This window comes from Colletotrichum abscissum, assembly GCF_030869225.1.
Source record: "Colletotrichum abscissum strain IMI 504890 chromosome Unknown Scaffold_3.1, whole genome shotgun sequence".
Taxonomy (NCBI): domain Eukaryota; kingdom Fungi; phylum Ascomycota; class Sordariomycetes; order Glomerellales; family Glomerellaceae; genus Colletotrichum; species Colletotrichum abscissum.
Genome location: NW_026850209.1, coordinates 1,485,894 through 1,509,837, shown reverse-complemented (window position 1 = coordinate 1,509,837; position 23,944 = coordinate 1,485,894). Strand labels below are relative to the sequence as shown.

Genomic DNA, 23,944 nt, shown 5'->3' with positions numbered 1-23,944 from the left:
ATACCTATACGAAGCCCAATTCCAAACCAGACTAAACCTCAAGAAAAGATGAACGTTCTATTAGATATGTATGGAGTTTATCTGGTTGTTCGGACACCAAATGATGGCGTCGGCTGCCGTGGTTTAGTGGCAGCCGGCACCGGCAACACCTTGACCCGGGCCTGTCGGTCCCGTCGGTCCCTTGGGTCCCGGTTTGTTGTTCTGATCATCGGCTCTTGGCCGAGAACTCAGAGCTTGAGCTTGACCAGCAGCTCCATGAGGGCAGGGGACTCTGACTACACCTCGGGAGTCGCAGGTTTTGCATGGATTTCTGCGTGACAAGCGTCAACGTAGAGTCCAGCAGACTCTGGATTGGGGATTGCCTCACCTTTCGTGCCCACCGCAATGAGTGCAAGTTCTGAAGTCCCACCTGCCAGAGTAGCCATCATCGATGCAGCCGCAAGTTTCATTCTCATCACTCGCCATGGCAGATGATGAGGTCGTGTTCCCACGATTCATAATGATGCAATAAGATATAACAACGTTGCTAATAAAAGAAGAGCTCAGGTGCCGTTCCCAGATTTGATGGGTGCTTTGCTCTGGATGAAGATCGTGAGATAGAGGAGAGTGCGTCGCAGGGTGTTCGAGAGACAAAAGGAAAGAAGGCATGGTGAAGGAGGGAGTTGCGCAGATTTATACTTTTCTCCATCACGACACTTGAAGGACCAACCTCCCCTCAACACCATGAAAGTCATCGCACTCACGTAGACCCTCCAACATCTGATCCTTCTTGTGTGTCGGTTTGCCTCACCGCCTTTAACCAGCAGCCGGTCTGGAGAGCATTATCGTCTCCCGGGCCCTCAACGCCGGCCAAGACATCACCAGAGAGGACAGCTGGCCGAGTCTTGTGACCCATGCCTTGCTCTCGACTTCTTCTTTCTTGGTTGCCTCGTTTCATGCCGCGGACTAGCGAATAAGGAGACAGCGGTGGGTGATACTTCATATGTCGCCTTGTTCTCTCTCCCTTTTGGGTAAGTAGGCATGCATATTCTTCGAGCCGTCTTTGGAGGGGCAGGCTGTCTCGGCAAAATGTTGGATCTGATATTGACGTCAGCCGCAAAGAAATACAGGGCTTACATATCCTGTAACTACAACCCTCGCCGATGCCGTGGTATGAGCAGCCTCATGTGCTCCCCGGCGCCTGCGTTCCTTGCGTCGAGCCCCGAACCGATCTTGCTGCTCTACGATCTCTCCTTCAGTTACGTCCGGCTGAAGACGACCTCCAGATTATCGTTTTTGAGATAAAGCCCGAATCATTGTTCTCGAATGACAATATGCGCGCCTCTTTCTCCATTCGGCTTCACCTACCTCGGACTCTGATCTGATTCCTCCCGGGCTGCCAGCTGTCCCTGCGATCACGTCTCCAGTCTCGACCGACAACTGCGGCTACCCGTGTCGACCCTTGCCAATCCTCCCACACAGACGCACACCAGCACCTCGAGGGAGCATTGGAAAGCTGCGGGAATACAGACCCATGCAATGCGGAGGTTTCCATTAGACCTTCAAGCAGAGGGGAGAAGAACCAGGCAGTGTTCGATGCAGCCTGTCCACGCTGCGCGGGCTATCATGCGTTTGAGAGACACCGTTTCCTTTGGTGTCCCAAATTCTCTACTCGCCCCTGATAGTGCGACCAAATGACGGCTTCATCGTCAGACCAAGCATTCAGGATTCCCGTGGCACCTTTCAAATCACCGAATCTATTTGGATAGTCCTCCTCTCATCACTTGTCTCGTTGTATCGTCAAGCGACACCCTGCGGCACGGCCCATGCCCGACGAAAGCCATGACAACCACATGTTGGCCACGACACACGCATGCTCCCGCATTGCTTTCTCCCATTATATCCGAGCTTAAGTCTGCCTAACTCGAGTTCTTCAGGACAGAGTGGTCTGCCTGCGGAACGCCATCACACAACAAAAAACCTAGACTCACGATGTTGGCATCCCGTAATCGAATCTTTCTGGTTTCGGGTGCTCTAACCCATCCGCCCCGGCATAATGCTTCACCCACTATGTATGGAGTCGTAGAGGTCTCGACGACAGATACAGCACTTCGAACCATAGTGGTACATGAAGCACCCCAGAGCGACAAAGCGATCATCAAGGAACGAGCGCTGAAGAATTGCAAGCGCCGAAAAACTACAGCAGAATGCTTGCCTTCCTAGACAAGACCCGGTGTTTCCGACCCATCCGTTCATATCCTCGGCCGATTCCCTGCTCGTGCCACCCATCCTTTCCCTCGACCAGCAGCATTGGACGCGATCCCCAAAAAGGATCATCTGACCTCCTTGTACTCTCTGTGACGGCTCGTCCAAAACTCGAATGCCGAAGGGTAGGTGGCCTTGTAATCGACGACGATTATCGTGAAAGTTGTCGCGGCCAAATCTGCGCCAGGAAAGCTGCATGTTGTTGATGTCTCTTTTCTCCCGTTACATCGCAGGGCGCGTCTTCGAATGGTTACTATGCATGTCTTTGACGATTCTTCTTTATCTTGAGGATCCAAATTACGAATGGTGATTACCATGCACATATCACTCTTGCCGAGTGGTTACCCTGCCGTTCTACCTTTCGTTTTCTTCCTGCTCCTCCCCTCCTGGAGACGATTCGCGGCGCCTCGGCACTCACGATGTTTTCCAACAGGCCTCTTTCCAACGACCCCTCTCTCGTTCCCAGTCCTTACCCGTGGTGGCGTCTCTCACTGCAGGCAAACATCTTATCTCGGTGAGCGGAAGAACCAACAGGATCCCAGTCACCGCGGTCCTTTTGGCTCTTGGCCCCCCATGCAATAGAGGAGATAGACGCAGAGAACAAGATCATGACAGAGACATGGTTGAGAGACGAAGAGGTGATAGGTAGTGTAAATCCGCAAAATCTAGGTCTGGATTGAGCTTCAATTGCGAAGCCTCCTGCAGGTCTCAAGGTCAAGAAAACGGAAAAGGAAGGGAAAAGTCCCTTTTCCCCGAGCCCCTCGACACTGTCTCACTGCGAACGAGACAACCAACGACGTTCTCCCGCTACGCATCTGCGCGCCTCCAATATATTTACAGCATGACTCGGCCCAGCCTACGGGATGTGAAGACGTGATAGGACCGGATCATCCAAGCGGCGAGATAATACAGAGTATGTCTCAACCTCAGCCCATGGACTCATACGCTTTTCGGCTGTCAACTGCACAGAAACGTCGGCAGTGCACTGTCACCGTCGATGTAGCCTTATGGGAAATCTCATGCCCATGCCCGTTCACTTCTTACTTCACTGCCGTGCGTCACGAGAAAAAGTACCCGTGCAACCAACACTATTGATAAGTGTGTCGCTAGCCCTTGCTCGTCTTTCTGTCCAGCTAACATGGCTATGCTTGGGCAAGTGGGCGTAAGAATGTGTGCGACTTCTAGACTCATCACCAGCTATTTCCTAGGCTGTAGCAGGAGAGCGTATCTTTCGTCTATCCTGCAAAAACGGCAAGTAAGCCATATGCCAGCTACAGCAGGTGAGAGAGCACAGTATGCCAGGAACGCCCTCATCCGGGAGCCCTGAGCCAGCCAAATACCATGTTACAGGTAGGGGGCACAGCACCAAGTCGACAAGCAGTTCTGATAGGATGGTCGAAGATGGCTATGGTAAACCAATCATGGGCATAGCCACAGTGATGGTCACATCTGAAGCCGTAACTACGGCCGAGTAGAAAGCAAGTGACAATAGTCGCCACTCCAAGAGAGTCCCGAGTCGTACAGATTCGTTGGTCTCGCACCTGATTGGCACTGACGTATTACCGCTCCTTTGGTTCCATCTGATACTCCGACTGGATCTGCAAAACATTGATGCAGTATCATTGGCATTCTGGAGGTCCGAGTCTACCCTGAGCTGTGTATCTCGGAATCGAAGTAGCCATGTCACAGATGTAGAAGACCGCGATGAGATAATCATGTTTCGAATGATGCGCTACCACGTGGTTCATTCATCAAGTACTACTGTTTCACCGTTTGAGAAGATCGACTCATCTTGGCTTTGAAGAAACTGAACGGAAGACCTTGGAGCTACTCAGGGTCCCGAGGTCATCCAGTCACAGTCCCGCTACAATAGACGTCGGCTTCTCGGGTACTACGTACCAAGACGGGAACCCGGCTCGGGTGCTGAGAATAAGTCACGGCGCGAGAACAGACAAGTCGAAATGAATCAGTAGCCGCGCGAGATGAGGACGAGAGCAAAGCTGGCATCCAACTTCTGAAGTCTATGAGCGTCGCAGGAACCAATACACGCTTAATCCAACCCCTGCAACGACCGCCACTCTCTCAGCCAGCTTGCGCAGCAACAGCCTCTCGCCCGCGCGGTGACCCTGCTTCTCGAAAAAGTCTGCTCCCGAGTTCGTCCACGGATAGGGCGTTTCCGGCACCGGCAAGCCGAGAAAGTCACACAGCGGCACCCACCCATCCTTGGGCCCGGAGAAGACGAGCATCCTCTCCGGCGTCTCGCGCGTGATGGCTTCGACACGAGCGTGGTGCTCGTCATAGGGTCTACGCCCGGGTACCGCCTCGGCCCACCCGCCGTACGCCGTGTCCATGATGAGCCGCAAGAACGGCCACCACGCGGCGCGAAAGGGGTCGAGCGGGTGCAGCAGACGGAACACGAGGGAGCGGCGCAGCTTGAAGACCGTCTTCTCCATGGAGGCGCGCCACGGTTCGTAGTCGCGCTTGGAGACGATGATGCGGGCTTCCGGGTAGGCGGCGGCGAGGTCCTCGGCGAAGAGGAGGGCGTGCGGGCACTTCACGACGTCGAAGTCGCCCAGGAGCTTGTCGAATTCCGCGCGGCCGTAGGGTTTGCAGCGGTTGTGGTACTTTGCTTCGATGGCTTCCGTCCAGAGCGGGATTGACTCTTGCCAGGTTGGCCACATTGCTTGGAAGGAGAAGACTTTGAAGCCGAGTTGCTCGAGGGCGCTGTTTAGTGCTGTCGGGTTGAGTTAGTAAAATAGCATGGTTTGGGTTTGTGGAAGTTGAGGGTGTTGCGATATGGGATGAACGTGTTTTTGAATGGGATGACTTACATTCCGTGGCCGTCCGCGGCAGTCCGAGCAACAGTAGCTTCATCGGGCGCGTTCTCGTGTTGGTGACGGAGTCAATGAGACGAGGCTTTTCTGAAATTTCCATTTTCGATAATGACGAGTCACTTGTGTATTCGCTCCCGTTTGCCATATTTTCGTTTCCGCAGTATCTCTTGAAAGCTTCTCATCTCGGCCGAGGTTTTGCTTCTCACTCGTGAGTCTTTATAAGTGAGCGCAGGTGTCATGTACCGGGGCTCGCGGACTAGGTTTCTATTATAGCAAGGGGGATAAACCTAACTTGGCACAGATTGAGCTGACTCGTAATTGCTCATCCAGGATTCCGGGTAGGAGATCTGGATGAGGGTGTGTCTCGAGGGTAATCCACGCCCCTACTCCCCTGGTCCTCCTCTCTCGCTCCGTTATTGACTTTTTTCAGCAAATACGCCATTCAAAGTGAAGACTGAGAGAGTAACAAAAACTCCGGAAGACAGAGTGTATCTTCAAGATAATGATAATTGTTAACCCAAATTTTCCGTGAAGTGAACAAAAGCTATGTATCTAAGTCTATAGATTGTTGAGCTGCTTAGAAAGAACCAATTTTTTATCCTCTCACTTCCTGTACCGAGGGCTCGCAGAAACATCTCAATGCCTCTGCGATGACATGTGCTAGATCCTCATTCACTCTTGGGATCATGATGTCAAAGTGTCCTCCCTGAACTACGTGCTGCCTCAAACGTGGCCCTGCTAATTCTTGCCATTCTTCTGTGAGCCGGGCTATAGATTTTTCCGGTCGTGGTTCCTTCAACCAGTCTTCATGATCGCCGTTTATGGCATCGCCAAACGATCCGTTGCTCAATTCCAGCGCTTTTTGCAAAACTTTAGCTGGGAACAGCGAAAAGTCGCCGTTTGATGAACAGACTAAATGCAACATCGCAGTGTTCTCCTTCTTGTCCTCGTAAAGGGGTTCAAGTTTGAAGGCGCTGTTCATGAGGATGAGATATAGCATGTGGTTCTTCTGCCACTCAGCCATGCTTGACGAAGCATGACCTCCAGACCATCCAAAGAACCCTGTCGCCTCGAGATGCTCAACTGAGATCGCCTCAGGACTCAAGCAGAGATTGGGCGTCATCTCTGCGTAAGACTCTATCACGAGAAGTCCCGAAACTTCATGTCCCAGTTGTATGATCTGTCTTGCGCATTCGTATGCAAGGCGCCCTCCAATCGACCAGCCACCAAGGAGATACGGACCCGTTGGTTGGATCCGAAGAATTGCCTCGACGAATAGTGAACAGTACCTATCCATTGAGAGGTCGGGTATGGAACTAGTGCCGTGGAATGGCGACTCAAGACCATAGATTCTCGTGTCGGTCTGTTGGGATAGGTTCGGCGGAAGCCCTGCGTACACGGAGCTGCTTCCGGAGGCGTCGGGAAGGAGGAATAAATTGTGTTTGCAATGACTGGAACCTTGCAAGAGAGCAACTCTACTCGAAAGTTCAGCACTCGTAGCGCGAGTTGTTGCGTCTGATACCCGGGCGATGCTCCTGAGTGAGATCCTGGACTTCTCAGCAGCATCTTTACCTAGTCTGGGTTCGACGTTTGCGGGATTGATATCCGCGCAAAGCGAGGCAAGGTCGCTGACAGTTTGAGCTTCTATTAGAGCTGTCAATGGAATCTCAACGCCTAACTTGACGCGAATGGTATCTGATATGGTAGGGGCCATCAAGGAATCGACACCCACGTCGGCTAGTGCGGTGTCTTGGCCAATCTCTTCGGGGTCTGCATGCGTCTCTTTGGCCAGTATTGAGATGAGTGTATGAATCAAGCTCGCTGGGCCTGAATCGGCGACTGCATTATTTTCATCGAGTCTCACACTCTTTGACGGAGAAAAGGAAGTTGGATTTGACAACTTAGTTGTAGGCGAGATGACCTGATTGCTGGACTCATCCCCGTTCATTCGTACCGTGGCGTCCTCGTAGCCTTTACCACTTTTGCTTTTGGTTTCCGGTCGTTGCTTCAGTTTGTGGAAGCGCATGCCACTAATAGCTGCCACCGGGGACATGTCGTTGTCCTCATCAAATATTGCAACGTTCATGATGACATCGCCTAACACGTCTGCTTCGCCGTGGACGTAACAAGCGTACATGTTGTTGCTTCGCGGACGCTCCCAGAAGTCGATGGCCGCACATCCGGTGAGAACGTACACCGCTCCGGGATCAGCAGCCACATTCATGTTCACTGTGAATCCAGCGGCCTGCATGGCACCATCCAGCCAGACCGGGTCGATCGTGTACTCTCGGTTTGCGGGCCCCGCCGTTGATGTTGTTTGAAGCTTCGCGCAGGCTTCATAACCGAGGGGTGCTAGTGTGAGGTTCCGGAGAACATGATACTCTGAAGAGTATTGCATAACGGACGTCCACATCTTGTAGATCATCTGCCCATTGAAGTAGCTGGAAGCGGTGTTGCTTCGTAGCAAATTTATACGAGAGACGGCCCGGATGAGTGTGCGAGTCGTGTGCTCGCCTCTTATACCATTGGCGTCTTCCATCACTCGCAGGATGCAACTTGCGTGATGAGTCTGACGCTCGACACCGCTGAAAGTGACATCGAATTCTGGGGCTACAGTCCGTTTTTGCAATGTTGTCTCAAGAGTCTGGATGGAATCGTTGACAGTATCAGTGTCTATCGTGATAGCCGCGATCAGGCGTAGTGATCTCAGCCCGATAGACTCGAGGCCCACCCGTTTGCCGATCCTTTCTAGCACAACAGCGAAGGCCATGTCAACCAGTACGCCTGCAGGGCATATGGCCTTGTTACGGATTGCATGACCAATTATGAGACTTCTTAGCGGCTCTTCTTGGATATTCGTAACAAGTGGTTTCTCGATAGTGTGTATGTCGTCTTCTAAGTTGAGTGTACATTCAGACATAGGTGTATCCAGTTGTGTTGAGAGTGAGGATGACGATAATGACGGTGATGATGAAGGGAGGTGGCGGCTTTGCTCTAGAGGAATCCAGAAATTCTTTAGATCAAAGCTGTAGGCTGGTAATTCTAGCAGACTTCCGATCTGTTTCATCGAACCATGGTATCGGCTCCAGTCAATGTCAACCCCAGAATCGTAAAGCCTAGTCATGCTGGAGGTGATAGCGTCAAGGCATGCCTGACTTCCGGTTCTTGTAGCTTCGAGAACCTCGGCCATGCTTTCTTTCCCGGTGGTGATGTTTGACGCAGTCATGTCTCTGCACATCGATGTTGGTGAAATCGTCAGGAATATGGTATTTCGACCAGGGCTCAGTGTCATCGCAGACTCGATGGCGTCGGAAAATAGTACAGATTGGCGGGCGTGTTTGGCTACATGCTCGGGCCCGGACGGGAAAGCATCGATCAGCGAACCCGTCACCGTTGATACAAAGTTGATCTGTGGTTGACTGGCAAAGGAAGCTTGTTCACCAACAGCGAGCAGATTCTTCAGAATCCCGTCCATCTGACCCGTATGGAATGCGTATGGTGTCTTGACCAAGGCACTTTTAATGCCATGTACCTTGAGACGGCTTTGCAACTGCAAGATACTGTCGAATGGCCCACCAACTACAGTCTGACTTCTCGAGTTTCTGCATGAAACCTCGACTGCGTACTCTGCCAGGAACGGAGTGAGCCGTTCCTCTTCGGCCAATACAGCCAGCATCCTGTGGGTATCAGGCTGGCAAGACTTTTGCACCAAGCCTGCGCGTTTGCCCACAAGCCAAATAGCATCTGCAGCAGAGAGAACGCCGCATAAGTGCAGAGCCGCATACTCTCCCAGACTATGTCCGAGTACAGTCGCGGGCGCAACGCCCCAGCTCTTCCACATCTTGCTGACAGCAAGCTCAAACACGATAAGTGCGACCTGTTCTAGCACGGTACTCGGAGAAGCTTGCGCTATATCGGGAGTGATAAGGTGTTGCAAGACTCCGGAAAATCCCAGGGACTCACTGAGTTTGTTGTAGTTGTCTAAAGCATCCCGAAAGGCGCTGTTGCTGTCATATAACGGCCGGGCCGAACCAGCGATTTTCCCGCCCTGCCCGGAGAACACGAAGACAATATGCGGCGCTTGTGGCGCATTTCGAAATTGAGGCGATGCTTCATTTGTGCCATCGTGCAGAAGCTTGATAATCTCCGTCGTGTTTCTAGCCCTGTATGCAGAGCGGTATGGAAAGTGACTTCTTCGTTCACATGTGGTGTAAGACAAGTCGTCAATCGCTGCAGAAGGCTCCTTCCTGACGAACTCAAGAAGTCTCATCTTGTTGGCTTGAAGTGCAGAACGGCTTTTGCCAGAAACCACAACGATGCGTTGCTGTGGCTTTGTTATGTGAACCTCTTCGCGGTTGGGTTGTTTTCTGGTGGTTTTTGAGTGCCTCTTTGAGCCTTCCACAAGTATACTGGTGTTCCCGCCAGCTGCTCCAAAGCAATTTAGTACGATGGCTGAATGGCATCGACATTGTTTAGAAGACTTTTCGAGTGGCTTTAAGGGCTTAGCTATCGAGTTGATGACAATCTCCAACTCTTCCAGCGGAGGGAAATTGTGGTTTAGCTCTGTCCTGAGCCCGATATGTGGAGGAACTCGGTCATGACGAATCATGAGAAGCGCCTTCACCAAGGCTGATATACCGGCTGCACCCTCGCTGTGTCCAATATTGGCCTTGATGCTGCCGATACGTAGCTCACTGGATGGTTTGCCTGGTGAGCCCCTAGGGCGACGACGCGGCCCTCCAAGAACGGCGGCTACAGCTTCAATTTCTGCAAGATCACCTGCCTGGGTCCCGGATCCATGAAGCTCGACATAAGCCACATCTTCAGGTTGCCTCAACGATTCGCTTATAACACGACGCAATAATGACTTCTGAGCTTCTGCGGACGGGCGAGTGATGGGATTTGTGTCCGTTGAGTGATTCGTGACGATGCCCCTGATGACGCCATGAATTATGTCCCCATCGCTTCGCGCATCGCTGAGACGCTTAAGGACGACAACAGCCACTGCCTCAGCCCGCGTATAGCCGTCCGCTGTAGCGTCGAAGGTTTTGCAGGCTGTGCCGGAGGCTCCCAGAAATCCGCCGCAACGGAGACCCGCGTACATGCCGGCATCACCATGACCTGAGATGATGCTGGCCCCGCCAGCGATGGCCATATTGCACTTGCGTCCCCGAAGAGACTGCACGGCCAAATCTAGAGCCATGGCGCTGGAGGAGCAAGCCGTGTCCACTGAGACTGACGGGCCATCCCATCCAAAGAAGTGATTCAGACGGCCGGGGCCGAAGGCGCGCAGACCTCCTGTCACGTAGTATGGATCGTCCTGCGCCATGTTATGTTCGCGCCAGTCATCCGTAGCCTGTCCAACAAATGTTCCCACGTGCTGTGTATGGGTATCCTTGTTATAGCCTGACATGTCCAAGGCCTCTTGCGTCGTGAGTAGCAAAAGTCTCTGTGATGGGTCTGTCTGCAAAGCTGCTCTGCCCGACATGTTGAAGAACTTTCTGTCAAAGTGTCCGGCTTGTTCGATGAAGCACCCAGTGGGCAAGATATCGCCATGGCTATCGGAGACCCTTTCACGTGGCATCTGGATAATCAATCAGCAAACAGCCCGTACAAGTGTTAACCATGACCCCACTCACTCGGCTCGAGGTATCACGGCCATCATAAAGTACATCCCACAGCTCTTCCGCACTTTCAGCCCCTGGAAAGCGGCCAGAGTAGCCGATGATTGCTATGAGATTTTCATTTCCCTCTTCATCGCTCTCCTCATCGTCGCTATGACTGTCACCGTGATTGTATCCACTCATGCTGTCGCCTGTCCGTTTATGTTGAAGAAGGGCGGGACTGAAGATGGCACCAAGGCCAACCCCCGAGTTCTTTAAGCGACGGGCAAAAGCACTCCATTGAGATGCTGGGCCAAAAGTGTATAAATCTGAAGGAGATTTGACTGGCTCGAGTTGATGAGCAATCTGTTTCGCCACTCGTGCTGGACACGAAGGCCGCTGTAGAATGTCGCGGAGTACCTGCGGCAATATGGCCCGTAATGAGCTGCCCTTCACCACTTCTCCGGTGCTAGATGACAAGATAGAGACACGAGACTGAATTGGTGAGTCGAGAAGCGGAGAGTCTCCTAAGATATCATCATAACTGGATCGGTTTAATATTAGTAAGATATCCCCTCTTACATCGTAGTCACCTTAGGAGATGAGCCGCGTATCCTTACTTAGGTTCACGAAGGTGTTCTGCATGATATGCAGCAAAGATCGGCAGGTCTTTCATTGGCGTATTGCAGAAGGTCTTTAGGCGTAGTTGACTCAGTGTTGATGGTGGGCCTGAGATGACAGACCACTCTTCCAGCTCAAAGCTCACATACGCTCTCTTGTGAGCCGAAACCTTCTAAAGGCGCACTTTGTTAGCTTTACGTGATCCTCACCAATGCTTGCCAGGGTGATGGGGATGAGATGATTTTGAAAGCTACTCCTGTTCTCTTACTTCATAGCCAGGGCAATGCGCCATGGCGGCGATGCAGTCGTGTCTTGGTAGCTGAACCGCAACAGCCCAGACCGAACCGGGATGATCTTCCAACTCCCAAGAGCGTTGAGTAGCAAATTCCGTTACACGCTTCACGATTCTCAATGTCTCCAGGGTAAGATCGACGAGGTGTCCCGTATCTCTTGCCGCCGCAACACTGCATGCGAGGATGAGCCCGATGCATTCGCCCACTAGGATCTTGGGATGAGTGTCATGAAGTATACTTGGGTCTTGTTGACACTTCCTGCATATCATCGGGGAAAACCCTCATCCGTCAGTTCTTGACATTAGGATAGGCTTTGTTCTTTCAGAACATAAGTACAACTGACCAGATCATTGAGCCAAGCTGTGATATACAAGGCACAAGAGCAGATGACATCGGATCTGCCCGGTAGGCAACATCTGAAGCGACCATTTCTGCCCACTCGAGCACATTATGTTGCTCGCCCGTCAGCCGCTGCGTCGAGAGCCTATGCAGATGTGTCGAGGGAGGTATGGCTCTCCTGCGCAGGCACCTCAGCGATTCGCTGTAAGTGTTGACACCCAGAGACTGATCCCCGAAGTAGAGGATCGCATTAGGTGTTGAGCACATGGCTTGATAAGTACACAGGCACAGCTGCAGGTGATTCGGTCAAGTTTGAAAATAGTCAATGTCGCAAAGCATGTTTGGGCATTGGTTAAGGAAGCTATAGCAAGTCGAAAAGTACACATATCATGGACAACTTCAGTCAGCTGTGTTTACATCAGTCTGGCCGCCACTGCCACGCCAGGAGGGTGTACTTAGATCTCGGTCATTTCTCCAAGAGTACATGTTCCCCGTGATGAAGTGGCAGTGTTTTTGGTTGATTCCGTTCTGTTGTATCTCGGCTTCGGCCAGCTTGACTCCGTCGTTGGACGTGCAACACGAAAGTTCGGATACCCTGGCTCGGTCTCGCATCCTTGATCATCCATGGAAGTTTAAGGAAAGTTAAACTAGGGTCGGACCCGTACAATCAGACCCGCGCATTCGGTACGAAGTACTGCTCTTCGTCTGAAATGACTCGTCAGTCGCTACAACGGCTTCATTAACTTTAACAAGTTGTCCGACTAATCTTGTCTCTGTACAAACGACATGACTAGAGCTATTGGCGATCCATGCTACTCAGCAGTGTCAGCATGTCCGACTTCTAGGACTAGGGACGGGGGGAGAGAGCTAGCGAACACCTCGCGCAGCCTATAATACGATAACCAAGGTTTCTGAGATTTGTAGACGAAGCGTCGTGAGGCAGAACTCTATTAGAAAGTTGACCGTTCGACTCCGCCGACCGGCTGGGGTTGATCTGCCCCAAATGTCAGAATGAGAGCGATGGGATGCATATATGGCACCTGAATCCGATCATGTGGCTGACTTCGTCAGAATTCTCTCCATCTCTTTTCACTTTTGAGGTTCCGTCAATCAAGACGGCCAATTAACAAATATGGTTTTCAACAATACCAAGACAGAATATTCGGAGGTGCACCAGAGCGAAGAGGGATCCGAAGGCGAAGGAAGCTCAAGAATGCTGCCCCAGCCTGACCGCTTCACGCACTCTGCTTATCGCATGCTGATGGTATCGACCTTCTTGTGCTGCATTGTTTCTGTTGCTATTGGCTTCTTCCTGGGTACCTACGGCTTCAGTTTGGGTTCAAGGCAGACCTCGTGTGCCACTGAGCCGAAGAAAGTCGATTCTGTTACCGGGCTTGGCATGGCCACTATTGATGAGGCACCTTTCATCACCGACGGTATGTGATGAGTATACTGCTGCCATAGCAAGAAGCTGACCAAAGTGACGCAGTGCCACTTGTCCGAAAGAAGTTTGAGCACGACTCTTCGTACAACTTCACAGCCCCGGGAGCGAACCAGAGATGGCTCGATCTGATCTCATGTAAGTCCCATTCGATGCCGCCCACTCAACATTCAACTCTGGAGCGCTGCATAATTCATGCTCCTTGTCATGCTGCGGATCAAAACTTACCCTATGAAATGAAGTTGGCAAGCCTTTCGTTGCGCTGAATGACCCGTCCAAATATGGCCTCCCGGACTACTTCCACAAAGACGCTCTCCAACCCGAAGGTCTACAACCCGTGGCCTGGAATGTTTTCCATCAGCTACATTGCTTGGTATGATTACACTCTATAAGATGGCCCTTGATATAACGTGCTGTCGTAGCTTATATGCTTGTGAACAGGTTTGCTTCCGCACCACTTACATGAAGCTGGCTTTAGACTTGGACGGCGGCTACGATGTCTGCACTCGCCAACACATTGAGCACTGCCTCGAAAGTCTTCGTCAGGTAAGATAATTGCTGAATGCTCGAGAAAAGCCTCAACGGCCCACAAGATGACCACATGCTGACGAGCTACACCCAGGCCACCATGTGTGCTGGAAACATGAACATGGAACGATTTGAATTCATTCACTACCCGGGTCATGATGACTTTGTACCCAAATTGGTCGGTCAGCACGAAATGCATACGTGCCGTGACTGGGACGCCATCAAGGGTGTCATCAAGAAGGTCAGGTCTGAGAACATTCCTGTCGACAAGTATGGCAAACGTGTGCCACAACCGTAACCTCGCCATAGCTACAAGATTGGCCTGTTGAATCCATCAAAAATTGGCATTCCAAGAACAATTACTGTGAACTCACAGCATTGGTGTCAAAGATTGATTTCAGGAGAAGCCCTCTACAACTGAGGATGGGGCGACGAGAAGGGCGTGAGAGCTAATCAAGATACCTGATGATCAGTGAGATCTAGATGAAACTGCTATTGCACTATTGTAACATGACCATTCGCAGCAATTGCGTAATTGCAAAGTTTGGCAACCACGAAGATGGAAAGTTCCGCGTAACCTTGACTTGAACGGATATATAATTCAAGGCCGTTCACTCTGGGCTTTGGATAATCTTTCCTCCAATTCTCCCTTGAATATTGACTGCCCGTTACGCGACTCAGTCTGAGTATGAGTATATTACGATCCGGAATGTTCTATATTAATTCATGAAAACCACTCCTGACACGACTAGAGGACATGATTCAGAACACAAGAGTCTTATTAGAACCTGACCCACGAACAAGGAATGAACATCGATTTCGACAGATCAGTCGATGCTTCAGCTTTCCTGCACAGGTATACTCGCCTGTCAGTGGAGCTTTCAAATAAGGTTCTTGTCACTTAGATGCCGCCGGGCCGACCGGTGGGATATCAATGGACTAACAAAGTATTTTATATTAATGTCAACCCCCGGCACAACCATCGTATACATACGTAGTAGTTTGCTTGATTGATGCCGCTCCGGCCCAGGCCTACACTGACCTCTCAGTGAATGCTAGACCCGAGTTGAGTAATTGTCGCCAGACCAAAGTTTCAGATCCTTGGGGCTCCTGGCTGGGGAGAAACCATAAGCAAATCTCGTCGCGTTGCTGTTGAACATTATCTGTGGATCTCCTTTACTCTTATGCTCCAGAACAATGAGTGAATAGCTGGGCCGTATCGAGCTCGAAGTTTCCGGTAGGATGCATGTGCCTCGATTCACAATGTGGTCCAGTCTCTGCTGGGTGATTAGCCTGATGCTATTCTCTTGGGCGCCGCCTCCGCCTCCTAGTACCAAGAAGCTAGATGGAGAAGATGTCAGTGAATTTGACGATGCCGATGAGGGCCCTGTCGAAGTCGCTTTCGAGGGCGTGCTGTCGGACTGGAAGAAAGCAGAGCCCCTTGCCCGCGGGCTCTCTCGATGTTTCTACGACACCCCAACGCATCCCCAAGCTCAAGGTCGTCGGCTTGCCATCAGCCTTCTAAAATGTCTCCGCGGTGGACTTCTACTAGGAGGCTTTATCGAGCTGGCTGCTATGCTGACAGCCGCCCTCCCGCCCATTATCTTGCGTTGGCTTCTCGTAGCCTTACCAGAACCTACCAAAAACGCCAAAGTCTCAACAGCGGATGGGACTTTGCAAGGTCAGCGGGAGAGCCACAATGCCCGGATGGCACATAGCTACGCTCTTGTCGCAGCCATGACACTCACACAGATGGCTGCTGGCATCCTCATCAACGCCTCGCGATACAGACTCGAAGGTGTTGGAGCCCAGGCAAAGGCTGCCCTCACGTACATCATCATGGACAAGGCCTTCCTGGCACCGCCCTCTTCGGCGGCAATTGTCTCATCTCAAACAGGCCAAGAATCAAAGAGAAGGGCAAAACGACAAATCTGGAACTCCGGCGCCGTCTTCAATCTCGCATCCGTGGAAGCATCGCGCATAGAGGATTGCATCAGCGGTATCAACGCTATCTGGACTGTACCGGCTAGCTTTGTTCTCGCGATCCCCATGTTGGCCGCGAATATAGACAGTTCATCGCTAGGTGGCATGGTGGTCTTGCTCCTAGGCCTCCCCATCTTCACCAACGTCGCTCTCCGCATCTGGGGCGAGCAAAAGGATCTCAGCGGACTCTGCAGACGACGAGCAGCCTGCACGCAGCAAGTCATCCAAGGCATCCGCGGGATCAAACTCGCGGGGTGGGCTTCCCAGACCATGGTCCTAAACAAGTTGTGCGGGATGAGGGTGGTGGAGATGGTCACGGCAAGCCGATTATGGCACAACCGCGCGGTGCTCGAAGCGGCGTGCGCCCTATTGCCGACATTGGCCTCAATGGCGAGTCTCATCCTCTATCACACGCTCCACGAGGGCGTACCCGATCCAGCAAAGGCTTTCTCATCCTTTGCTCTGTTCTTAGCGCTCAAACCACATGTGAACCGCGCAGCACAGGCTGCAGTGCAGTTGCAGGATTTACTGGTGGGATGCCGCGCAATTGAGCAGTGGTTAGAGACGGAAGAGCCTGGAGAAACGATGGCGAATTCCGCAGACTGGGCAGTTGACATAGCTCAGGACACAGTGGTTTGCTGGCCAGCTACAACTGAAGATGGCGATTTCGTACTGTCTTTTGACACCAATATTCAGGTCACGAAAGGTGAGCTGATAGCTGTCTGTGGTGCGCCTGGATCTGGTAAATCATCTCTCCTATGTGCAGTCGCAGGTCAAATGTGCCTTGATTCTGGCGGCTTAGAACTGGGCATCGGGTCAAAGGTGGCCATGGCTGGTCAGATACCATGGCTAAGGAAAGGAACGATCCGCAGCAATATCCTCTTCGACCAAAAGTTCGACGAGGTCAGATATTGGAAAGTGGTCAGCGCTTCAGCTCTCCTGGGCGATATCGACAGAATGCCTCGCAGGGATCTCACTATTATTGGCTCCGGAGGCCAAGGTCTCTCAAGCGGCCAAGCTCAACGTGTCAGTCTGGCCCGAGCCATGTATTCGGATGCTGACATTGTCCTCATTGACGATTGTCTCCGCAATCTTGACCCTGCAACAGGAAAGGCAGCGTTTGAAGGTGGAATTTGCAGCTTGTTGGAGAACAAAACGCGCCTGATCGCAACAAACCAGGCTTGGGTGGCCCGCCGATGTGACCGGGTGCTGTGGCTCGACAATGGACGTGCCAGCGAGCTGAGGTCTCTGGATAGACTTGAACAACACTTACCATCCATCGGAACGGACGAGTCTCCTCAGACCAAGACGATGCAACCGCTACCAGAACAGCCCTCATCGCATGCGGATGCAGTACAAGTAGCAGGCCCGACTACTACACGTGCCTCTGTTGTAACAGCACCACAAGCAAATGCTAGAGTACAAAAGTCCTTCGACTGGTACCTGGAACTCGTGGGTGGCCCAAGAGCAACGTCCACAGCAGCAGGCATTGTCTTTTGCTGGCAAGTAACCGCCGCCGTCCTCGTGCTTTGGCTTTCACTGTGGACTTCTGATCGGTTAGGGCTGTCGGGTCTCGCGTCAGTAGCAATCTTCGCTATGCTAGGATTTGGAGAGGCGATACTGGCGTATGTGCTGTGCCTGAACATCACGGGAAAGATGTTGCAAGCGAGCCATAGCCTGTGGGAGCGATCAGTGAGACGTGTGGTCGGGGCACCCATGAGGTTCTTCCAAAGCCACTCCTTGGGAAGCATCATGGATCGCCTCTCCAAAGATGTAGATACGACCGATAGAGAGCTGATCGAGGCAACGCGCAATGCCACCCTCCATCTGGCGCGCCTATTGGGTGGAGTTGCCCTGATGTTGGCAATGCAGATCAATGTATGTACCTTTCACATGCTCACGAAAGATTTGTGCTCACAATAGTTCCTCCAGCTTGTCCTTGTTGTAGTACCAGGCCTAGCCGCCGTCGTCATTATGATGCGCCGTTACGCTCCTCGTTTGAAGACAGCTCGATCTCGCGAAGCTGAGTTACGGTCCCGTGTGAACGCTGCATTCAGCGAGAGCGTGGACGGCGCTAGCTGCATCTCTGTTTACAAGACCGAAATATCGGCTCGGTCCCTTCTAGTCAAACGGCTGAACGCTTGGAGTAATATCCGCTTGCTGGCCGCCGCAAACCTACGCTGGCTTGAAGTGAGACTTGATGCTATCGTGGCCAGTACTATTGGGCTCACGGGTCTATTTGTAGTGACTGCCTCAGGTTCATTATCTCCTTCTATCATTGGCCTGATAATGAGTCAAGCGTTGGTGCTACCGGCATCCCTGAGACAAGGCATGAGATTCTCTACGAGCGCCCTTCAGTCAATGGTCGCAGTTGACCGCCTGGCAGCTTATGCAACCAGTCTACCTCGTGAGGGCGAGACGGAGCGTGCCTTGGGTTACCGCTTTTCTCTCGAGCAATCGTGGCCGAACTCCGGGGAGATAGTTGTTCGGAACATGAGTGTCTCTCACCGTCAAGAAAATCTCCAGGAGACATCCTCTGCTCTGCAGCAAATATCTTTCACCATCCCAGGCGATACGCATGTTGCGGTTGTAGGACCTACGGGTGGAGGTAAATCGACTCTTGTCGCCCTACTACTCCGCTTACTCGATCCCACGATGGGCACCGTCACCCTGGATGGCATACCAATGGTGGACATTCCGTTACATGTCTTGAGGTCCCATCTCGTTGCAGTCCCTCACGATGCCGCCTCATTTCCCAGTAGCACTGTCCGAGAGGCTGTCGATCCAGAAACCAGTCATTCTCGTGACGAAATCAGTCGTCTACTGTCGGATTTGGACAGGGTGGCCGGGCTGCACAGTCAGGTTCCTCTCGTACTCGACAAGCTTGTTGACGAGCAGGTCGCTCAAGGAACAGGGAGGGCACAACTGATTGCCTTAGCGTCCATGATACTTCAGAAACCACGGGTATGTGTGCTGGACGAGACTCTGGGAGGATTTAGCGTCCAAGCGGATGTTGAAATTACGAAGATGGTAAAAGAGACACTGAAGGGTAGTACAATGATAGCGGTCACGCATCGCATGGAGTCTGCTATGCTTTTTGATCGAGTGCTCGTCCTTGACCAGGGCAGGATAGAGGCCTATGGAGACATCATGGCTGTGTGGAATAACAGTGTGTTTTTTAGGAAGGCGTGCGATAGAGACGGAGTCACACTCGAAAAGATTAGGAGATTTAGAATAGAGAATTAAGTGACAATAGTTGTGGCCAGTAGAAGATGTCAGACAAGGAGTGGTCAGTCTTCAAATGAAGGAAGCATACGCATATGAATTCCATGTCGAAAGGTAGTTAGTTGCCTCTTGAATTCTAGACCGTAAAAATAATGGAGCTGGGCATTCATTTATTCAAAGGCGCGCCTTCTCCTACGTGGTGGTGAGTGGTAGTCTGTGTGCCAAATTCCGAAGTAATCCCGACACCAGCCACACCTCGGTGAGACCCCAGGTGTCCCCGGACCTGTAGTGGGGCCGCATTGTTAGGAATGTGAGCCGAAGCTCCAGTCGAGAGTCCAACCCAGCCGACTACATCGTGGAGGGGCTGCATCCTCCTACTGGCGATCCTGCGCGCGCAAATACAACTCCCAATTTCTGGATGCGCCTTCCTCAATATTCGACCAACATCTTCCATACACACATAAATCATAACATGCGATAACTGAGGCCGAAGGCTTCATCACAGTCACCATGTCTGTGATTCTTTGCACAGGTGAGTTCTCTTGAGCCTTGAGGAACCTTTACCTCTTTCTCCCGGTCGACAAAGCATTGGAATCGGTCACTAACCTTGTCCAAGCGGGTTACGACCACACAATCAGGTACGAAACTATTCAAGGCTCGATCCCGACCGCCGAATAATTGGGAATCTTTGACTGACAATCATTCTCCGAATGCAGGTTCTGGGAGGCCCTCTCGGGCATTTGTTCCCGTACGATCCAGCACCCAGACTCCCAGGTCAATCGCCTCTGCATCTCTCCCGACAAGCGCTTCCTCGCCGCCGCAGGCCACCACACGGTCAAACTCTACGATATCAAGTCCACGAACCCGAACCCACTGCTTACCTTCGAGGGCCATACTGGCAACATCACCGGCGTCGCTTTCCACTGCGAGGGCAAGTGGATGGTGACCAGCTCCGAGGATGGCACCGTCAAGATTTGGGAGACACGCAGTGGCCAGGTCCAGCGCTCCTACAACCACGGCTGTCCCGCCAACGACGTCGTGATCCATCCTAACCAGGGCGAAATCATCAGTTGCGATCGCCAGGGCAGCGTCCGTGTCTGGGACCTTGCCGAGAACAACTGCTCCCACCAGCTGATTCCCGAGGAGGACGTTTCGGTCTCAAGCGTCACGGTCGCCAGCGACGGCTCTCTGCTTTGCGCTGCGAATAATGGCGTAAGCTTCTCACGATTGCCTACAGACATAGAATGCGACACCAGAACTAACGACTAACTAGGGCAACGTATTCGTGTGGCAGCTGCTGCAGGCCTACGACCGAACCCAGCTCCTTCCAGTAACTCACTTCAATGCGCACAAGGAGTACATCACGCGCATTCTCCTCTCGCCCGACGTCAAGAAGCTCGCAACTTGCAGCGCCGACCACACCGCCCGCATCTGGGAGGTCAAGGACCTTGAGCCTGCCCCCGACCAGGAGCCTAAGCCGTTCCCGCTCGAGGCCACCCTCACGGGCCACCAGCGCTGGGTCTGGGACTGCGCGTTCAGCGCCGATTCTGCCTATTTGGTGACGGCCTGTTCCGACCACTATGCCCGGCTGTGGGAGCTTCACAGCCAGCAGATCATTCGCCAGTACAATGGTCACCACAGAGGCGCCGTCTGTGTCGCCCTCAACGACTACTCCGAGTCTGCTAGATAACGATTTGGGGAGGGTTTTACTAGGGAGGACACGTCTGCGTTGGTTGGTTCATTGGTCTACAAAAGGCTTTTCCTTCAATCATGGCTTGTAACTTTTCTTCATTATGACTTTTGGGGATTGGGTTGGCGGGGCGTCCGGGACAGTCCTTTGTATCGCATTCACAGATGAGGCTGCGGCCGTCTGCATTACAAATTCTCAATTGGCAGGCTTTACTGCTACATGAACATTACTTGCAACATCGTGGTATCCCGCACCCCTTAACGCCGTAAATGCTGCAAACTTTGTCTTGTCTTGCTCCGATTATCACCTACCATCCATCTCCCCAGCCTTCATCGTCATCGTCGTCCTTTGGCTTCATGTCGATCTTCTTCGCTACCACAGGCTTAGCAGCCGGCTTCGACACCAGAGGCTTCTTCGCTGCTGTTGTTGACTTCGAGAGGCCCTTTGGCAGCGGCTTGCTTCCTCCGGTCTTCTTCTGGGATTGCGCCGCCAGCCAGCCGGCGAAATCTGGCTCTGCACCGTCGTCAAATGGAGTTGCACTGGCCGTAGTTGCCTTCTTAGCCGACGAGCTGCTGTTGGTGGTTGGCTCTCCCCAACCGTCATCATCTCCAAGATCGCCCCAAGCGTCTCCGCCGTCGTCCGCAGGTTCCGGGTTGAAGGCGTCTGCCACGACCGACGACGGTGTTCGCGACATTGGCGGGGGGGACTTGACCGCCTGACGATGCAGAGCCGAGGCTGACGAGGTGGTCGGCCTCTTCGCGTCGGGGCCTGGCGATGGAGTCGGCTTGGGAGACGCAGCGCCTGAGCCGTTGGAGGTTTGCATCTCACCGTTCGCAGTCGAAATCTTGTTGGTGAAAGAGGAGATGGCCCACCCGGCCCAGGATGCTGCCGAGGCCTCGTTGGGTTGGGGAGTGCTCATGCGAGGTCCGCCGGCGCCTTCTGCGGCCTGAGGAGGCAGAGCGGTTTCTGGCATGTTGGAGGCGGCCTTCCTGACCTGCTTCAGGTAAACGTCCATCGTCTTGCTCGCCTGGTCACGGATCACCTTCTCCTTGTCAATCAGCAAGGGGCAGACCGCGGGCATTATCCTCAAAGCCACATCCTCGTCGGAGAAGCAATCTCCTGTGACGCCGAGGGCCATTAGCGAGGCATTTCGGGCATGCACAAATGGATCACGCAGGGACCTGGTGAAGGCAGCGATGAGCACCTTGGCTCTCGAAGATGTTCCAAGGTTTTTGGCAATCTTTCCCAGACAAATTGTGGTGTTTGTTCGAATGCCCGGCTGTTCATCGTTGGCGGCCTTGGCGAGGTACTTGAGCAGCTCTCCATTGATGGTACGATCAGACAACTTCCCAATGATGACTAGAACCGACTTCAAAGTCTGTTCTCGGACAACTGGCGCCACGTCTGTGAAGCCAGTGACGAGCTGTGGGAAGATCTTGTCGTTGACCACTTTTTGTGTTAACCGATCGATCATCAATGGCAGGCTATCGAGAAGGCAGACGCGGATCGCTCGATCGGGGTTGGCGAATAGCCGGATTACGACGGGTGTGATCTTTGAGTCAAAATCCTCGTTTGAAAGCTTGGCTGCAATTTTCATTACGACACTGAAGGCCTTCGGGCCGCCGCCGCCAAACTCAACTGACTTGATGAGCTCCGGGAGAATCTTCATCTTGAAGAAGTCTTCGGGGAAATCGTCCGTCAGTTGATCGAGATCACTGTATGGGTCAGTTACATGCTTAACATAATTGACTCGACATCAAAGGACCTACTCGAGGAATGCCTCTCTCTCACTCTCAGTCTTCACACCCAGATTCTCGATGCCTTCTGTCAGTTTGATTAAGGGGCTGTCAAAGAAAGATCCACTCCGTTGTCCTTGTTCTAGGAAATGGCCAACGCTAACACGCGCCTTAGGGTTTGGGTTGACGAGACGCTTGTAACTTTGTTGCATGGTCGGAGGAATGCTCTTCGTCTGCCCGGCTTGATCAGAGCCCATGAAGTCGCCGTTGAAAACTTCAAATATCATACATCCGAAACCAAATGAGTCCACTGCGGAATGCGGGCTCTTCTTGATGGCATCCCAGCCACCACGAGCAAGCTCAGGTGGCGCATATCGCCCTGAATCTGGGACCAAGCTGCCGTATGTCTAAGCCTCGATGTCAGTAAATGTGTTGCCTAAGATCAAGGAGGAATACCTACGTATATCACTGCTTCGTCGTCTTTCACATTGCTCAGAACCTCAAACCCGCTCATCTTCCACTCCCCACTCTCAGATGTGTACACAGAGCCAACCCTTAGGTTGCCGTGTATTGACGAAGCCTCATCATTGATAAATTTGATGGTGCGCTTTAGGAAAAATTAGTCTTCCCACTCAACTATATTATCAACCCAACATACCGCAACGCTGCTCAATCCCCATTTTATCGTTTCTGGCGTGAGGCTCTTTCTCTTCACATGCCATCGTAGAGGCACCACTCGCTCGGTCGCAATGTAGATATATGTATCGGTCTGCATAGTCTTGTGAGACAAAGCTCCGTGTAAGGTAGTCAAGGGCCGCCCTTACCTCCACGGTATCCAACACCTTGATGACGCCTGGGTGTCGTAAGGTCCTCAGCTTTCGCAGTGCGTTCTTCGCCAGGGGTAGTCGGGACTTGTTGGCGGCAACATCAAAGGAGAAAATACTGCAGTTGGAACCGTCTTCCTGTCAAGGGGCGTTAGATGTTGGGCTGTCGATTGCGTCGTCGGGTAGCTAGACATACTCGCTTGGTGCCATTGTTCAATGTCCATATGGACTCGTCGATGTCCACCTTGTCGCCAAAGCTGTAAGGGAATGGTGGCCCCTGTGCAATGGCAGAGGCCACTGCTGACTTGAGGAAATTCATCTTGCTCTACCAAATCCGAGAGCGTATTCAGGAAGCCAGGATCTGGTCAATCGGCGACTGCTGGTCTCAAAATTGTATATTTGGCGGAAGGGGCAACGCACGCGCTGCGAGTGCTGAGGTAGGCAGGGAGCTTCGGGCAACTTGGCGACAAGATAGTGGACCGTTGACACTGGAACAGGGGACCACGGGCAGCAGCTCATGCCTGAAGATCCCCGCGCTAGGCTATTTTGGATGGAGGGGTGATACGGGTGACAAATGATCCGT

The 23,944-nt window shown here is 52.4% G+C and overlaps 8 protein-coding genes across 8 annotated transcripts; 4 read left to right on the top strand and 4 right to left on the bottom strand.

Moving 5' to 3' along the window:
• Positions 1–123: 123 nt before the first annotated feature.
• On the bottom strand, positions 124–498 carry CABS01_01825 (uncharacterized protein; the record flags this gene model as incomplete). The annotated part of the gene is made up of 2 exons (XM_060535204.1): positions 124–310; positions 368–498. The coding sequence occupies 2 exons, from the start codon at positions 496–498 to the stop codon at positions 124–126; spliced, it is 318 nt and encodes a 105-aa protein (XP_060398393.1).
• A 2,049-nt stretch (positions 499–2,547) lies between these two features.
• Positions 2,548–2,826, top strand: CABS01_01824 (uncharacterized protein; the record flags this gene model as incomplete). Its single annotated transcript, XM_060535203.1, has 1 exon — positions 2,548–2,826. The coding sequence occupies one exon, from the start codon at positions 2,548–2,550 to the stop codon at positions 2,824–2,826; it is 279 nt and encodes a 92-aa protein (XP_060398392.1).
• Positions 2,827–4,265: 1,439 nt separating this feature from the next.
• Positions 4,266–5,223, bottom strand: CABS01_01823 (uncharacterized protein; the record flags this gene model as incomplete). Its single annotated transcript, XM_060535202.1, has 2 exons — positions 4,266–4,978; positions 5,076–5,223. The coding sequence occupies 2 exons, from the start codon at positions 5,221–5,223 to the stop codon at positions 4,266–4,268; spliced, it is 861 nt and encodes a 286-aa protein (XP_060398391.1).
• Positions 5,224–5,673: 450 nt separating this feature from the next.
• Positions 5,674–12,201, bottom strand: CABS01_01822 (uncharacterized protein; the record flags this gene model as incomplete). The annotated part of the gene is made up of 5 exons (XM_060535201.1): positions 5,674–10,662; positions 10,718–11,225; positions 11,302–11,474; positions 11,571–11,853; positions 11,939–12,201. The coding sequence occupies 5 exons, from the start codon at positions 12,199–12,201 to the stop codon at positions 5,674–5,676; spliced, it is 6,216 nt and encodes a 2,071-aa protein (XP_060398390.1).
• Positions 12,202–13,066: 865 nt separating this feature from the next.
• On the top strand, positions 13,067–14,201 carry CABS01_01821 (uncharacterized protein; the record flags this gene model as incomplete). Its single annotated transcript, XM_060535200.1, has 5 exons — positions 13,067–13,370; positions 13,424–13,513; positions 13,618–13,748; positions 13,817–13,921; positions 13,998–14,201. The coding sequence occupies 5 exons, from the start codon at positions 13,067–13,069 to the stop codon at positions 14,199–14,201; spliced, it is 834 nt and encodes a 277-aa protein (XP_060398389.1).
• A 965-nt stretch (positions 14,202–15,166) lies between these two features.
• Positions 15,167–19,132, top strand: CABS01_01820 (multidrug resistance-associated protein; the record flags this gene model as incomplete). Its single annotated transcript, XM_060535199.1, has 2 exons — positions 15,167–17,764; positions 17,819–19,132. 2 exons carry the CDS (start codon positions 15,167–15,169, stop codon positions 19,130–19,132), a joined length of 3,912 nt encoding a protein of 1,303 aa, XP_060398388.1.
• Positions 19,133–19,621: 489 nt separating this feature from the next.
• On the top strand, positions 19,622–20,801 carry CABS01_01819 (rapamycin complex subunit LST8 target; the record flags this gene model as incomplete). Its single annotated transcript, XM_060535198.1, has 4 exons — positions 19,622–19,643; positions 19,728–19,749; positions 19,828–20,323; positions 20,385–20,801. The coding sequence occupies 4 exons, from the start codon at positions 19,622–19,624 to the stop codon at positions 20,799–20,801; spliced, it is 957 nt and encodes a 318-aa protein (XP_060398387.1).
• A 307-nt stretch (positions 20,802–21,108) lies between these two features.
• On the bottom strand, positions 21,109–23,680 carry CABS01_01818 (uncharacterized protein; the record flags this gene model as incomplete). Its single annotated transcript, XM_060535197.1, has 6 exons — positions 21,109–22,516; positions 22,571–22,944; positions 22,998–23,144; positions 23,196–23,306; positions 23,362–23,499; positions 23,558–23,680. 6 exons carry the CDS (start codon positions 23,678–23,680, stop codon positions 21,109–21,111), a joined length of 2,301 nt encoding a protein of 766 aa, XP_060398386.1.
• Positions 23,681–23,944: the final 264 nt, after the last annotated feature.